Source organism: Psammomys obesus, unplaced genomic scaffold (assembly GCF_907164565.1).
Source record: "Psammomys obesus unplaced genomic scaffold, mPsaObe1.curated_primary_1811, whole genome shotgun sequence".
Lineage (NCBI taxonomy): Eukaryota > Metazoa > Chordata > Mammalia > Rodentia > Muridae > Psammomys > Psammomys obesus.
The window spans coordinates 29,840,411-29,858,377 of record NW_026585895.1 but is presented as its reverse complement, the minus strand read 5'-3'; the positions used below and the strand labels follow the sequence as shown (position 1 = coordinate 29,858,377).

Below are 17,967 nucleotides of genomic sequence, written 5' to 3'. Positions count from 1 at the left end.
ACCCACAACCTAAGTGAGGAGTAAGCTTTAACACCTGTATGTTGCCATAGAAGTCAAGAGCTCTGAGCCCATGAACTACCTGTTTCTTGTTTTCTGTGTTTTGATGCTAAGTACAGTGGAGTGATCAGTTTTAGTGCAGCTTCTTCTCTGTCAAAGTGTAGTTTACGGGCCAAATGCCTAGTTAACTCTGTTCACCTTTTCAAGTAAAGGAACAGTGTGCTCTGATTGCTTCTTCCATTCAGAAGCAACTGAGAATCATCACTGAGAATGCTGTCACCGTAACTAGTGGGATCCTACCAGCCCACCAGCCTCAATGCTTTTTGGGGATAGCACCAGAATCTGAAATGGCAAGCTTTTAGAGTAAATGAAGCCTTCCCAGGTCTAGCCCTTGGCCCACAGAGCAATTTTATATACAATAGGAACAGAGGAAATAAGACACCTCACCCGAGTAATCCTGTCCTCCCTTCAGCACTGGAGAATTTCAATATTAATGGGCAAGAAAGAACTATCTCTGAGTCTTTGTGGTTTTGGTCTTATTTTTCTGTGGTAACGTACCTTTTAGTTTATGAGACTGAGAGGATACATGAGATCTGCACAAGCCAGACGAAAGCCTAGCATGAGAAAAGAACTACCCCTAACCAAGAATCTACCCACTAGAAAAAGCAAAACAACTTATTTTTTCTTAAATGTTATGTCCTGGATATAACAACTATACTTCAGAGAAGATTTTTTTTTTCTTATTAGTTTTACTTGTTTCTCTAAGAAAGAATATGATTTGCCAGGTGGTGGTAGCACATGCGTTTAATCCCATCACTTAGAAGGCAGAATCAAAGTTTGAGGTCAGCCTACTCTACACAGCTACTTCCAGGACAGCCAAGCCTACACAAAGAAACCCTGTCTTAGAAAACAAACAAAAAAAGCCCATTAAGTTGGGGTGGACATGGAAGTAGGTCTGGGAGGAAAAGAATATGATCAAAATATAATGCATGAAAATCTTTTTAAGCAATAAGGGGACAGACTATATACCAAGACATAGAAAATATAGAGACCCAGCATAATAAAAACAAAAATATAATGCAACATGACCCCCCCAATTATGACATTTCAATATCTGAACCCAATAATTAGAAGGCTAAACAAAGAATTCAATCCTAATTTTTAAGATGTTCAATGTACCTTATAGTACTTTACACCTGTAATCCTAGTATGTGGGAGAGGAAAACATTAACACCAGTTCAAGGCCAGCCTCATATCCATAGTGAGTTCTAGGCTACTGGAGCTTACCCTCAAAGAAAGATTAATCAATGACCTTAAAGAGAATTTAGAGAAACAGATATCTCGGACAGACCTATAAATCAAAAGTCAACGGAAAGCAACAGCAGGCTGAAAGAAGACTATCAGGGATTATAGACAAGGTTCAAAAATTAAATCAGAGATCAGTAAGCAGCAACAACAAAAATCAAGGTAATTGTTACAACATTCAGGACCTAACACACCAAAACTAGCAATCTGTGGAACCAAGTTACAGATAAAGGCATAGAAAATCATTCAGTGAACTTATAATTTAGGCCAAAAAAAAAAAAAAAGGCCTAAATTGATACAAGGTCAATAATTATTTAGAACTCAGAAATTATCAGAAAATTATTTCTTCAAGTCATACTAATTAAAATGCCACAGGTATAGACAAAACAAAACAAAACAAAACAAAACAACTCAAAAAGCAGTAAGAAAGGAATATTACAAAAGCAAATCCATCTGAATAACAAGAAACCTAGAATAAACTAAAGTATAACCAATACCTATACTCTAGATGCATGCATGAAAGAAAAACAACCTTGTGACCTCATGACACACCTCAGTTGGTAAACCAATAAAACTAAAACAAACCTCAAATCCATGTAAAAAGAATGATAAAGGGTTAAGAATTCAGAGAATAATGCTACAAAACAAGGTATCAATAAATTAAATAGCTGAATCTTTGAAGAGTGACAACATGAAAACGGGTAGAATTAGAAATAAAATGGAAATGTTATAACACCGAAATATAGTGTAACATTAGGCAATATTGTGGAAATTCAAATTACCTTGAAAATCTGGAAATGTGTAAGACTTAGCAAAATGAAACCAAAGACTGCAACTAAGCCAAATATAACAATAAGGAAAAAGCCCATGACCAGAGGGACGGGCTTTTATGGCCTTTAATGAACTAATATCAATGCTCCTTAAACTATCCCACAAAGGAATAAATCTTATAAAACCAGTAATGTTACAATTCCAAAATTATATAAACAAAACATAAAACAACACACCAATTAGCCTTCAACATAAAGGCAAATGCACAGATTCAAGACATAAGCCAAATATTTAGGTTAGTTGAAGTATTGAAATTTGTCATTGGATAATGAAATTTATTCCTTTTAAAAAGCTTTATGATGAAGAGCTTGTATGTCAAAATTAACTAGACCCAAAGTCTATCCATTTCAATAAAGCTCTCTACAGATAGAATAGCCATTTTGAAGTTGTGGAGATACATACTGCATTTTTTGCTTTTAATACCAATTTTTTAATGAACGTACCCACCACTAATCCAAGATAAAGTCAGAACTAGAAAAGCAATTAGCTTTATGTATGTCTTTTTCATTACTTGTACCCTTTATTTGCATTCAGTCCTTCCTTATTCCTTAATTGCTTTCTTGTTCTTATTTATGAAATATTGTACCCAAACATACATTTGTTTTCATATGCACATATATATGAAAATTATTGACCTGGTTTGTATGAGGTTAAGAACACATGGTTTTATTCTGAGATTTTGTAACCTTTTTTAATATTATACATTCTAAATCCACTCATTTTTCTTAGCATTTTATGATTTCAATTTTCGTTACTGCTGAATTTTATATTCATTTTATATTTGTATTTCATTTTATATATGTACCAAATTCTCACTATCCAATCATCTCTTGATGCATAACTACAGTGAGTAGAGCAGCAATAAACATGGGGTACAGTTACCTCTATGATAAGGCATAGAGTTCTCTGGGTATATGAACATTTGAGTAAAACAGCTGGCTTATTTGGAGGTCTATTTTAATATTTTATGTATTTGAGTGTTTTGCCTGTATTAAAGTCTGTGTGCCTTGTGCTCAGAAGCCAAAAATGGACACGGGATCTGCAAGAATTGGAGTTACAGATGGCTGAGAGCCACCTTGTGAGTGCTAAGAATCAAAGCTGGGTCCTCCAGAAGAGCAGACATTTCTCTTAAATGCTAGCCCCTATTTTTAAGCAATCCTCAAAGTGATTTTCACACAGCTGTCTTCATTTGCACAGCCATCAACAGTCAATAATGTTCTTATTACATACTCCTGTTACTTTTTTAAAACAATCCCAAGCTTTCTCGATTTTACCAAGAATGTCCCAGGAACCAGATGAAGGGGTGAAAGCCTACTAGCTTAGAGAGGCAGAGAAAGCAACCAGCTGACCTTTCTGCTCCGCGATGTTCCATTTGGAAAAAGGGCCTTTTTCTCTGTTCTGTCTTAAAAAACCTTCAATCTGATTGTCCTCCCTTTCTACTTCCTGGGTGTCTATCCATCCTTTGGACTTCCTCTTACTCTCTATAGTTTTTTCCTACATTCACTCTCTGTCAACTGGTTGCTTGCTTGCTTGCCTCCTAACCTAAGAGCCAGTATTATATAAAGGGAGAAAATGTCAAGTTTATCTTTTCTAAAGTCTGAAGGGATACAAGGGTGCCAATTCTTTCCTCTTTTATTCAATAAATCGCTTGGATTCTTAGCTGTAGAGTAAGATAAAGAGGTATAAAAAGGAAACATCAAATTATCCCTATTTGCAAATGACTCTATATTTAAAAGATGCCAAGGACTCCCCAGAAAACCCTCAGACATGATATTTTCAGTAAAGTACTAGAATATAAAATGACATGCAAAATTTAGTGCTTTTATATTTACCAAATATATTTCTTTGGTTTTGACAATGTCTATAGCAGGTGAGGGTTAAACCTCAAGGGTGATGGTCTTCCCCAGAGTGGTCCTTAAAAAAATCTGCATCTTGACAGAGATTCCACAGCTATTGGCGATTGAAATGCCAAAAACCTGTTTTCTTTAAAGTAATTGGCCTTGGTATTTTGAAACAGCCACATAAAATAGAAACAATCTCTCCTAATTCCCATCAAAATTATTTTTTAAAGTAAGAGAAGTTTCAACATTTGGCATGGAAAACCAAGCTTAGCAAATAATATTTAAAAAAACAATGATCAATACAGCATGTTGATGAAACATAAGGAAGTAAATAAAAGCTTAAACAATACTCACTGCACCAGATGCTGCACCTAAAAGACAAAATATTACAGGGGTAAGTGAAGTGCTCCTTAACATTTCCAGTATTTCTTCCTTTCTCTCTCTCTCTCTTTTTTATTAAAGCTTATGAGCTGTTTCATATTACCTGTTGTTCGCTTCCCATTCCACAAATAAAACATCCATAACATAAAGCATTTTCAGAACTTGAGCTTTGATCTCCAAACTTAACTGTCAGCTGCCAAAAAAGAAACATTCATCTTGCTTTCTGGCTATTCTAGGTGTCACTCTCACCTAAATTCCTTTCTGTTATATAAGCTACTGAAGTTCAATTGTGTATTTATTCTCAAACCCTTGCCAAAGTTACTTTGATCTATGCATGTGCTACCGTATAACACATGAGAAACCACACACTCCTGCTTAAAATTTAAATTACAATTAAGTACTAGCCACATTTCAAATACTCAGTTACATGTAGCAACTATAATTTGATAGTAAGTATAGGCTACAAAACATCTCTACTATAGCAGAAAGTTTTGTTAGTGTTGTCCTATGCTACCCTATGTGTATGTATGTGTACATACATATAAAATCATCCCTTTTTGATGTAAGGGATTTTCAGGTGTTAGTGACAAAGCTCATACACATAATTCTTAAGTTTAGAAACTAGTTAACTGAAAATAAGTAAAAGAGAAAGCAAAGATTATAAAACAAAAGTCCAAGAAGAGCAAATAATTCATGAAATGGTGCTACTATTCATTTCCATGTTCCCAAAGTAGAAATTTGAAATCAGTACAGTTCATTCACTGTGTAAATATTTTCTAAGCCCTAACTATATTGACAGGATAGTTAAGCACTGAAATTTAGATCAAATGTTCCAGGATAAATTCTAATTACTTAATAATTACAGAACACAGAAAATTATGAGTACCAAAAACTATTTGCACAATAAGTTTTACTTAAGGATATCAGACATTGAGAAAATATCAAGAACTGATCATATAGATCAGACTAAAAACTATTTAATTTTATGTGCATGAGTGGTTTGCCAGCATATATGTATGCATACCACATGCATGCTTGGTACCCAAGGAGAGAAGAAGACAACAGAGCCTCTGGAACTGGAATTACAAGCGGTTGTTAACCAAGTGAGAGTGGGGAATGGATGCCAAGTCCTCTGATAAAACAGCAGGTGCTCTCAGATGAGCCATCTCTTCAGCCCCAGATACCAATTTCACTCCTTATTGCACTATGGCGGTAACTTTACAAAGTCCACCATACCCTGAAGACATACCTGCTGCTACATCCATACTATTTACTCCAGGCTGAAAGAAAAGAAATTAATAACATTCAAATCATTTACACTACATTTTATAGAAACAATACAAATCAATTTCATGTGTAATCTGTAAGCAACTAACTCAATGACTATAAAATTTCTAGTGGTTTCAACTCCCAGGCTTGCTATACATTTCAACACACCAACATAGTTGGGGGTACCTTAATCACTTTAAAACATTACATGGTCATCAACTGTATACGCAACTACAACCATTCCCTCTCAATTCTGAAATCTACAAAGCTCTGAAAAACCAGTTTTATTAATTAAACAACAAAACTTACTAATATTACTGTATTAGAAATAGGGCCTCATACACAGGATATTTTTGAAATGTAGAATATGCAAATGTTAATAAATACTATAGTTTGACTAAAACACTAAAAACTTACTACTCTAAATAAGTATGTCATATGTGTTCATTAAAACAAGCAGGCTCTCAGGAAATAAACATGCTTAAACTAATACCATTGCTATTTATATATCACCAAATTACTACCTAAGTATGACAGCCTCATTCAAGAACATTCTAAGTTAATTTGCAACAGATGAAGTTTCAATAAAATTTTCAAAATTTTACTGAAGTTTCAAAAAAAATCAAGTCATCTCATTTTAAGTTGAATATCAATTTTTATTACACTTAATAAATAAAATGTCACCTTTGAAAATATTACAAGACTACTAAAATGGTTCTCCTTCACAGATTGTTTAAATGCCTTGTCTAATAGAGAAGTACTTTAACCACGGAACATGTATATATGTCGTAATACAATGCTCCATTACAATTTCTATGTTACACTTTAGCTTTGCAGTGGCCTATAAAGTACATGCACATTATTATTCATACATGGAAGTAAACCAAAACCCAGAAAATAATTCTCATAAGATTACCAACCGGTAAGGCAGGCTGCATGGACGCCTGAGACATATGAGACATCATCATCCCTGACATTACTGAAGACATCATCCCAGGCATCTAAAAGAAAAGTTAAAACAGTTACCACATAAGATCAAAACACTTTATAGAGCTGTAAGTATCATACAACTTAAGAATAGAAACCACTGGAATTATGTTACCACATTATATGGATAATATGCTTAGTAAGTGCTTGTTGAATGAATGAATTATTCTATCATGACCCTGTTCCAATACTTACACCGTAACTCACATGTATGTTTTATTATTCTAACTCCAACTTGAGACTATTCATTTCCTGTTATTTTTAACTGAACACTGTTTCTTCTTTCTTTGGAACAAGAGAATGTAAGAAAAAATAAAACTTAGTATTTTTACCTTTTATCTGTACTGAACAAATTTACAGTAGTCTGGTCCTTTTCAAAAATCTTAGATCAAAGTTGCTTAAAATCTAAACACTGACTAAAATGTATATAAATAAAAGCCACTTAATCATAAGTACAGAAAACTACACAAATACCTGGAATACTTGTTTGAGAATTTATTTTCGTCTGCTAACAGTCACAATTAAAACTGAATAAGTAATAAGGATGAATAAAAATCATGATTTACTTTCTAAAGGATATGATCAAATGTTCATGTGTTACATAAAATACAGTTCTGATATGAATTTTCACTTATTAAGACCATCAAAAGAATCTAAGGAAACTTGTAGGGTGACAAAAATTACAATAATCATAGGTACTAGGACACATAAACTGGAACAGAAAAATATATCAATAGGAAATTGTATTTTTGGTCAGTTTTATTACTTATGAAAACTCCAAGTAAAATGAACCGGAACACCTGTAGAATAGCATGGGGTTAACAGGTTTAAAAATAGCTAAAAACGATTTAAACTATTGGACAGAAATTAAGAATGACAGACTACTTAGAACATACGGCCAAAATACTTTATAAAAAGCACAGGATTTGAAAACAAGCACGACAGCTCCAAAATTTAACTAAGAGATTAAAAAAATAACATAGAGGTTACAAAAAAAGAAATAAAAAACTGGCACTACATTTCAAACTAGAATCCTAAGATAATTTCAGAAGTAGAAATTTAAAAACCTAGAAGAAAAATAGTAATTTCGCCTAAGAGGGACGAGGGGCTTTAAAAACTAGAATAAAAAGTAAAATCTCTATTAGCTACAACAGACTGAGAAAACTAATACCACCTCAGTCGAACAATTTTGACTATACCACAAAGGCAAAAATCCATTAAAAAAAACAAACAAAAAAAATCAAAGCTACAAAATTCCCATAACAGGTGTCAAGCTTTAGTCCAGATCAAAGAGACAATATTCAAAATCATATAAATAAAAATATAAAGACTTTAACAGAATTGTCTTTCATTGTTCTTCATATTTCTCAAATTTTAAAACACTTCAAATATTCACTGACTTACGGTTAGAAAATGAGATGTGACAGAAAATAAAAAGCATTTTCTTTAAGTCCTGACAGGCAGAGCTTAGCTACATTTGCTTTACCTGACAAAGTCAATTGTGAGCTTTTAAAATTTCATGTAACTAAATATTCTAAAAGTGAAACTGATAGTATGAAAATAAAACTAAAGAAAAACAATATGCAAAATTCTGTATTTCATACAAAACTACTATAAAAATCTGGCACATTTAGAGTGTTCAGAAGTTTGAACATGCCAAAAGGGCCTATTTCCCTGAGCTCCTATTTTCTACTTAGGAAACCTTACAATGATTCCTATTTCTATCATTCTAAACACAAAAGATAGATGTACACTTTATATTTGCTATCTCTAAAACCAGATTATCTTTGCAAGGAGTTGGATGCAGCTACACTAGTTACTTGGCAGCACCCCTAATTTGAGACTAATGAAATTGTAATATTCCTTTTGCTGTTGTAACATCAGTGGTAATGAAACTGAACGCAGGCTGTAAAATTAAAAAGGAGTGGCTTGTGTTTTAAATCCTCTAAATCCTCAGTAGTGGTTTATCTTCTCTTCCCAAACCAATGGAGCTAGCTAAGTACCATAATAACTACAACTTTTAGTTATTAAGACCAGAGACAGTGCTTGGGGAAAAGTAAACACTGAGGAGTAACAGCCAGTGTTCTTAACTGCACAATCATCCATCCAGCCCTATAGTGGAGAGGGAGGTGTTAAAAACAGTTATCAAGATGTATTCAAACTAGGTATGGTAGGTGACACTCATAATAAATCTCTGTTACTACAGTACTGGCCAAGGAAGAAAAACCAAAAGTTCAAGATCAGCATGGACAATTTCCCCAACAAGATCTTGCCTAAAAATAAAAATAGGACTGCAGATGTAAGATCAACAGTAGAGCACTTATCTAGTAATGCATTCAGTGTGGAGTAGTGGAGGGAAGAAGAGATATTTAGAAAAAGCACAATTTTGAGGATAACAATCAACAAGTGAAACAAGTACCCGCCACACAACCTGTTCTTAGCATCCCAGAAAGTTCTGTTTTATTTATCACTTTATAAGTTTTAAAAATAGTAATAAAAGTAGCATCAATGCTACAGAAGTTAACAAAGGGCTGGCTGGAGAGATCGGTTAAGCAGTTTACAGCACTGACCACTTGAAGAACTCTGGTTTTATTTCTAGTACCTACATGGAGGCTCACAATCATCTGTAACTCTAGTCATAGGGAATCCAACATCCCCATCTCAAAATAGCAAAAGTAAATTACAAAAATAAAACAGACTAATGTAGAGTCAACATATTTTCTGTTAAATAGCTCTATAAAAGGTAAACATTTTTACAATTTGTTAACGTGTAGAAAACATGAAGTAAGACAACTTCTAGTTTTCAAAATTAGTTTAAGTACATACAACCTATAGAATTTAGAAACTCTAAAGTAGTCCCTTCCACCTCTTATCACATCTAGTTTCACATCCCAGATTCAGTAACTTATGGTTAGTGTAGGTCTGAAAATATTACATAAAAACTTTAAAAACAAATCCACAGTTTTTTAATTTAAGTGTTTTTCTTAGTATACATGCCACAGCTGTCCCCACCAAACAGTATTATTAAATCTACCTTTGAGGTAGTGCAATACATAAGTGCACAAGTTGAAATAACCCTGATTTTACTTAAAAATTACCCCCAATCTTAAGCATAGTGGTGATACAAAAGAGGTACCAGAGAACAAAATCTCCAAGGACAGATAAACTCTAGCATTACAAGGCAACACAGCAAGGCATTTTGGGAAGAACAGTAAATATGCATTTATGGTCGGGTTTTAGGAATCTACAGGGAATTACAGAACATAAATATCTAATAAGAGGAAATCTTTATAGCTTTTTAGCTTCTTAGTGTCTGTGGATTGTAGTATGGTTATCCTGTACTATAGGCCTAATACCCACTTACAAGTGAGTACATACCATGTGGGTCTTTCTGGGTCTGAGTTACCACACTTAGAATTATCTTTTCTAGTTCCATCCATTTGCCTGTTTTTTGCTTTGTTTTATTTTTAATATCTATATTGATATCTTTATAAATATTAAAATCTTTTTAGCTCTGTTACTTTAATTGATTACGTAATTTTTAAAAAAAAATGTTTTTCCTCCCCTGAGGATTTCTCTGTATAGCCTTGGCTATCCTGAAACTCAACTCTGTAGACCAGGCTGACCTCAAACTCAGAGATTCGCCTGCCTCTGCCTCCACACCAGAAGTACACCACTACCACCCATCTTAATTTTATAATTTTATATGGAGAAGCAGCCTAGCACAGCTACTAATAGACTAGCAGAATTACTATCTTAGCTTGACTACTGAAGAGTTTTGGGATCTTAAGCTATGACATTGACCTCTCTGGATCTCAACTTCTCATCAACAATAATAATATTACCTGTCAGGATTTACTGTAGGCAATCAAATGCAATAATGAATATAAGGCAACTGAAATAGTGCTCAACTAAAGCTGCTAGATAAGGCAGCTACTGGAATTGTCACACAGTATTCACAGTTCTAGTACCACTCAATGGATAACAAAATCTCCAAGTGTTTATCTCATACAAAATGGTAACATATTTATGTATGATCTATGCATATCCCTGGTATATTTTAAATAACATTTAACTTTCTTACATTACATAATAATTATTATATGCTACCTAATTATACTGTGAAAAGGCCTAACACATTCAGTATAGACACAAATTTTTCTCAAAATATTTTTGACTTATCTATGATTGGATCTATGTGTAGCACCTCAAAACCTGAAAGGACAATTACAAATACTTTATTATAGTTATTCTTAACCTTTTACAATAAAAGAACCTTTTATGTAACCCTTTCCCTCAGCCATTCTTTTTCTTAGCTTTTGTTTTTTCATTAAAGGCATCCAACGAATAGCATAAACTTATTACTTTCAACAGAAATCAATACATGTAATAAGAAGTCAATCCCAGATTAAGCATCACATTTAATGCAGCTCTACAAGGTTAGTATAGAATTCAAACTCACTTAACTCTCTGGACCATCCAGTTACCAAATACAACCTGGACAAATAAAGCCAACTCAGTTTTCAAATAAGAGGATTAAATTCAATGAGGTATATAAATTTCTCAACACTTATACAAACTTGAAGACAGAATTAAAATCTTTTATAACAGATCATGCAACATAAAGTTAGAAATGTAGTAGAATGAAAATAAGTACCAGAAGTTCTAAATTCAACTAGAGAAACACAGAAAACAGTGGCGCTTAAGTTTTATAGAATTAAAGACTTTCAATTTTATTCTAAAAATGTCATCTAAAGCTGTCTTTAGGTAATAAGACCACTGTAATTCCCCTTTCATGTTCTTTAAGCTAGATTCAATATTACATCTATCTAAATTTTTATATTTTTTAGTACTAAAAGGGCAATCTATAACAATAAGGCACACTTCACTTAACAGCAGATACACTGATAAATATAACATAATTTTGTTATTATGCAATGTATACATACAGGAACTTAAATGATATAAGTCAGTCAATCACTGGATGTAACCTTGTCATTTATCAAGAGGCCTAATGAGCACAAGATGTATGAGGTTACTGCTCATGTAACATAGAACTATTGTATTACAATGAGTTTGTTTTTGTAAGTACATTCTAAACCAATAAAAAGGACAAATGAAGCTGAAATACAGTCTATACGTACACAAATCAGCAAACGAGTGTATTGGTACCATTACTAACTCACGTAGTAAGTACTATAAATGACTTGTGTGAGATAGTCTTTAACATGATTGGTATAGCAGTACATTACCATAAACACAAGCAGCATTTTGTGCTATGACCACAGGACAGCTATGCCACTGGGCCATGCCGTACTGAATACTGTAGGAAACTGTAACACAAAGTATTTGTATATTTAAATATAGAAGGTGTAAGAAAAAAAAAAAATAAATAGCAGGTCATAATTTTCAGCTTCACTGTAATCTTATGAGACTACTTCCATACATGCAGCCACTAAACTGACTGAAACATTATTATGTACACATAGAAATGAATAAGGTCTCATTCACAGGAGCAATGACCTTCCTAGACTTATAGTATAAAATATGCTATTCCAAACCCATGTTGACAAAAGGAACTTAAAGTTCTGAAGATGAGGATATAATGAATATAATTCTATTTATACTGTAATAAAAATTTTCATTTGAAAAAAAATTAATGTTTAACATAAACATACAGAAATTTTGTTTAGTTGAGAAAGTAGGGCCTTAGATACAGCAAACTGTATTTCAAACCAGGACAGTTCTCAACTGTTGGCATCACAGTCCTTTAATGTACTTGCCTAACAGCATCAAGTCCAAAGCATAATGGATGGTAAGTTGAATAGAGAAAAAAAGAATCAAAAGACTCAGGTCTATAACATTTCTAAGTACCCAGGAATATTGACACTCCCAGTACTACCAGCTACTCCACACATGATGGGAGGCTGTGAAGAGCAGGATACACATTGTACATTTACACTAAGAACATTCATAAGAGACATAGATGTCTACTGACAAAAAAAGAAAAGTATAAGCTAACCAAATGAAAAACTATGGACAACAAACACCAACACGAGGACATGATTTACCCATTCTTACTTATAAACCTTCAAAACAGGCCCATTTCTCTAGATTTCTCTAGGTAAACACAAACACACACTCACACACACAATGGAGTCAGGGGATCTTGTAGTATTAGAAATGTTGGTAGTATTTCTTATGATTGAGATCTACTACGAAAATATGGTGGGGCAGACAGACAAACACCCAGCAGCGGTAAGACGTCCCAATAACTTAGTATTATGTGCGGCTCAAAGAGGGAGCGATCAAATGCAGTCTGTGAAGCCGAGACAGTCCCCTTACATCATTGCAAACACTAAGCTACACACTACTGTGCCTCAAGTTCTGAATGAGCTCAAGTTCAAAAGAGTTACCATCCAAAAGCTGAAACAGCGCAGCTGTCGTTTTACTAGGAAAACCTGTCAAAATCTAACCATAGTATAGAAGTGAAGGCATCTGCCCTAGGTTAATGCTCTTTTTAAAGAAAAGTATCTGCTGAGAAAAGTAAATGCACAGAAATTACCTAGACTTGGAAATTTCAAGTAGATAACCTAAAAAATATTGTGTGCCTTTTAATGACTGGCTAATATTCAACATAAAACAACAAAGTTATCTCATCAGTAAGATAAATTTAAAATCTAATGCACTGATTATTTCCAAAAGCACTCTCTTACAAATCACAGTTTTTCTTTCTTTCTTTCTTTTTTTTGGAGACAGGTTTTTTCTGTGTAGCCCTGGTTGTTCTGGAGCTCACTCTGTAGAGCATTTTGGCCTTGATCACCTGCCTCTGCCTGGGATTAAAGGCCTGTGCCACCACTGTCCTGCCTATAAATCACCATTTATGTTATAAAGACATATATATGGCAAGATTTCATCCTCAATGACATGACTCATCTAGAAATACATTAAGTGGAAGTATTTACATTTCTTTACCAAAAAACAAAAAACTATATGTAATCTCTAAATTATTTCATTTTATTTTTTGCTAAATACAAAAGCAATGCTCTGATACTAAAACCAGAGGCAATGTAGTCTCAAGTAACCTCTAGATACACATGTATCAGTTACTTTCAAGCTTACATTGTAGGAAATAGTATCTATTTGTTTCATTCATTCAACAAGTATTACTGAGCACCCACGATGCAACAGGACCTGTGCTCAGCACCAACAAATCTTAAAAAGAACTTAGTACTTGTTCTCTAAGAGCTTACAATGTATTACTTGTTATGAAAATCGCAAATCAGAAAACATTAATGAGGAAGAAATAAAAAAAGGAAAATGTCATTAAGTGTCAATAAAATAGTAAAAATTCCAAGCAAATCAAATAGATATTAAATAATTGAGAGAGGGTAAACATTGTTCAAATTATTTCTGAGAAAATAATTTAGTCAAGCAAAGATGTCACGGTGACACTGATCTCAAAAGGAAGAGGGCAAAAACAGCAGTATAAGCTTAAAATCAAGAGCTAATATAACCACTTAAGACACCATGAAAAGATTAGTATGAGCTCATATTAGGGATTATAAAAACATGCATCATTGAATGTTGCTTTGTATTACAGATCTTTCAAACTTAAGCTGTGGAATTTAGATACTACTAGGCCACATATACAGAACAGAGATTCTTATGCAAATAAATATTTTACTTTTTATTTTTTGACAGGAGATAGAAGCAGCATTGAAGCAAGAAAACCAGGTCAAAACAGTTGAGTATGCAAGGCATGGGAATGTGACAACCTGGGCTGTTTCAGTTCTATGAGTCCATCTTACTCAGTGTTAAAATAAGAAAATCACATTCATTTGTAAGATGTAAGTAATCACTATTATCAAAAATTCACTCCCCCAAAACCAGATGAATTAGAAAGAATTTTATTTCCATAATAACCCAAAAAAGTTTGATAAAGTATGAACTGAACCACAGCTTTTAACTCTGGAAAAGAGCCCAAGACTTAATTTCATTTTTTATAAAGAAGAGGAAAAAAAAAAATCACTCAAGGAAGAGCAGAGCCAGCTAGTAGGACTCTGTTGGGCAAAGGCAAAAATCTGCTGATAAAGTAACAGAATTCAATGTTCTTAGTGATTAAAAATCACAACCGAATAGAATGAAAAAGAAAAACACATTAAAGACAAAGCATGTTTTATTCTGAATGGACATGTAGGAAGACGGCCTTACATATGATCATATTTTAAACAGAAATTTCTACTGGAAAGTTTTGAATATTGTTACTATGCTGAACAAAATTTCAGCAAATAGTTAAGAAAAAAAAATAAGACCACTTCAAAAAACTAAAAAGAAAAAAAAAATTTCAATACTTAAAAAATAAAAACACAACGCCTCCAAAAATAACTACTTACATAACATACCATTTAAAGTTAAGGTCCCTTCTAGCAGTTTAATCTTATAATTCTGTAACTGACAGGTATGACTTTCCCCAAAAGTTAGGTGTATCAGGCGGTAACTTAATCTAGGTAACTGAGGTAAATTTGAAAGACATTATGATTGTTACATTTGCTATTTCTAGGTAGTTTGCCAAGATAAATCAGCCTGAACTGGAGAAACCGGTAATCTAGCTTCTCTTATAAATTAAAAAAATAAAGGGGAGAAACCCCTTAACACAGAAGTAACTAAGTGGATTTCTATTTTGCAAGCCCTGTTTTAACCTAGATCATTGTCTAGTCTGCATACTGTTTTATAAACAAGCTTTAAAATGTCTTGTCATATGTAGTAACAATTCGAAGACCTCAATCATTCAGCAAACACAGACTGCTTATTTTAGTCTTTGGCTAGTCTAACCAATGTAAGTAACTTAAATGTGGTCACCACAGCAAATATCTGACAGAAGACTGACCTGTTCCAAGACCTTGGTATATGTCAAAGTCCCTTGTATAAAAAAAGTATAATATATTCATATAACTAGGGGCATCTCATATAATTTAAGTCATCTCTAGATTACTTATAATACCTAACACGATATTCATGCTCTCTATATAGGTAGCTATACAGCTGTTTCATGTGCTCAATAGGGAATATCAGAAGGCAAAAAGGTCTATTTGTGGTCTGGAAAAATGTAATTCATTTTTCATGTACTATAGGCCCATAGTTTGTTGAAACAATGGAAAAAGAACTTCGCAGGTATAAAGGGTCAACTATTTTTGATTATATAGCTCTTAGTCCTAAAACCTAAAAAAGTTTTTAATAAACTTTTAAAGAGAAGGATGGCAAAACTATACATTCGCTGATACAAGCACCCTGCTTCTTCTCATTATAATACTGTTTATTAATGATTCTGAGCATATGCAAACAGAAGAAATGATGTAGAAAAACGATAAGTTCATCATTAAGAGAAAGTTCACAGAGCTTTAAGAAAGATTCCTAGAGTCCTTAGGGATTCAGCTTATCATACTTTCCCAGTTTCCTAAAGCTAAGAAAAGTTAACTAGCTTGTTAGGACCCATATTTGTTAGGCAGGAAGGGGCACTAGATAATGATCTAATTCTGAGTAAACGGCAATTCTCTTGAGAATTTCAGAGTTGGTCTCCTAAAGCATTCATTCCCTATCCTCACAGAGGGAGAAAGAATTCTAAACATTTAAATAGTAGGTGTACTTAATGGTGCATGGAATATATTGGCCTAGAAAAAGAGTACTAGGAAAACCTTGAAGCAAAATTCAGAATATCTGAAGTATGTAAGTAGCAAGTAAACGTATAAGGAAAGTGGTCACTGGCAAATCTTAAGAGAAGGGGCCATAAAACAAACTGTGACCAGTGTATGCCAATTACTTAAAAAAAAAAAAAAAATCTGCACTATACTGAAAATGAATAGCTGGCACCTCAGGTTTGCTAGTGCAACAGCACCATTACAGCAAGGGTAAGCAGGTCAACCCCTTGCAAAACTTACCTTGACTGGCCCAATGGAAACAGAAGGCCCCAGAAAAGAGAGAAGCATCTGGCAGTAGCAAATTGTTTTATTTTATCTTTCTGTGGAAAGAAACTAATTTTAAATAAGAACCAGAGCATTTAAAGAATAAATATTTTTTAAAGCTCATTATCTAGTTAGAGCAGCTCTACCAAGAAAACAAGAAGGGCTTTGTGCTGCTGAGATGGAAAAATACAGAAGAAGAATCAGAGTTGTCTCTACATATCCTAGGGAGCTTTAAAGTATTGTTATTCTAGAGTAACAGAGCCAAAGAATCTTTTATATAAGGAACTCCTGCAGGCAGAATCTTTTCAGTCTGGTGCCTTTGAATAAAAATGTTCATACAAAATTAAGGGCTATATTCCAAATATAAAAGAAAATCACTTGACATTGAGCCATTCTGCTCTCATAGTAAAAGAAAAGAGAACCCCAACAAGCTCTTGTTTCCACTGCAATTTCACCAATATCTCGTCTTCATTGCTTAAACCATTATCGAACTCAACAGTACTCATTAGCAAAAGAAAATATACAACTAGCTTTCCAAAGTAGCTTGCTAACGGAATATTTTCAGGGTTTATCAAGACATTCAATTGGAATAACCCAGCCCACCCAAGGATCTGTGAATCAGTATAGAACCTAGCATAGAACACAACGGTTCAAAGAACTGAATCTCTTGCCTTTCTTGAACACTTCTCTAGAAGGTCTGTCTACTAGTGTCACTGAGTCAGTATAAAATCTTTTAATCCAAAAAACTCCCACAAAATGTCCATTTACGATTTGTGCTAGAGATGCAAGGGGCAACGCACAAGCAGGAGTGTAGAAGCAATAGTCGTTTCAAAAAAAATTAAGGAGAAAACGAGCTGCCTATTTGGCACTGTCCAGGGAAGAATTAGTAATAGAGCCGAAAAATCCCTCCACACCCCAAACAAGAGGAAGATTCCAAGAACAAAATTCATTCTAAAAGAAAATTCCCAATATTTATTATTTTTCTGATGCTATGCATTTACACAGTTCGCTAAAACTTATCATTTGACATATATTTACTCCTAGACTATTAATAATTAAAATGCCTGAAAAAGTACTAAGTTAAAGAGCATAGATGTATACCGTTACTCATTATGTGGACAAGGCTGGCCTCGAAACTCACAGAGATCTGCCTGCCTCTGCCTCCCAAAGTGCTGGGATTAAAGGCTTGTGCCATCACGGCCTGGCCTAAAGATTTTTTTTTAAACTTAATTTTGCTAAGAAAGTCATTAAAATTTTTTTTTGTAGTCTTACCACATTTAAGATTTCATTACAACCACAATCAATGTAACGTTTGACTTGTTTGAAAACAGTTTGTGGATATAAACTAGCCTTTACACAGCTACAAGTACAGCACTGACCAAAAAATAAGCCAT

At 33.7% G+C, this 17,967-nt stretch overlaps 1 protein-coding gene across 9 annotated transcripts in view; it reads right to left on the bottom strand.

The window, feature by feature from the left end:
• Prpf40a (pre-mRNA processing factor 40 homolog A) overlaps positions 1 to 17,967 on the bottom strand; it is a 46,923-nt gene that overhangs the window by 27,168 nt on the left and 1,788 nt on the right. For all 9 annotated transcript variants that reach the window (XM_055600152.1, XM_055600143.1, XM_055600145.1 and 6 more), the window contains 3 exons: positions 6,545 to 6,625; positions 5,605 to 5,635; positions 4,329 to 4,345 (listed from right to left, as the gene is read on the bottom strand). In XM_055600152.1, the coding sequence (XP_055456127.1) occupies positions 4,329 to 4,345; positions 5,605 to 5,635; positions 6,545 to 6,625 (129 nt within the window). The remainder of the gene's footprint in view (positions 1 to 4,328; positions 4,346 to 5,604; positions 5,636 to 6,544; positions 6,626 to 17,967) is intronic.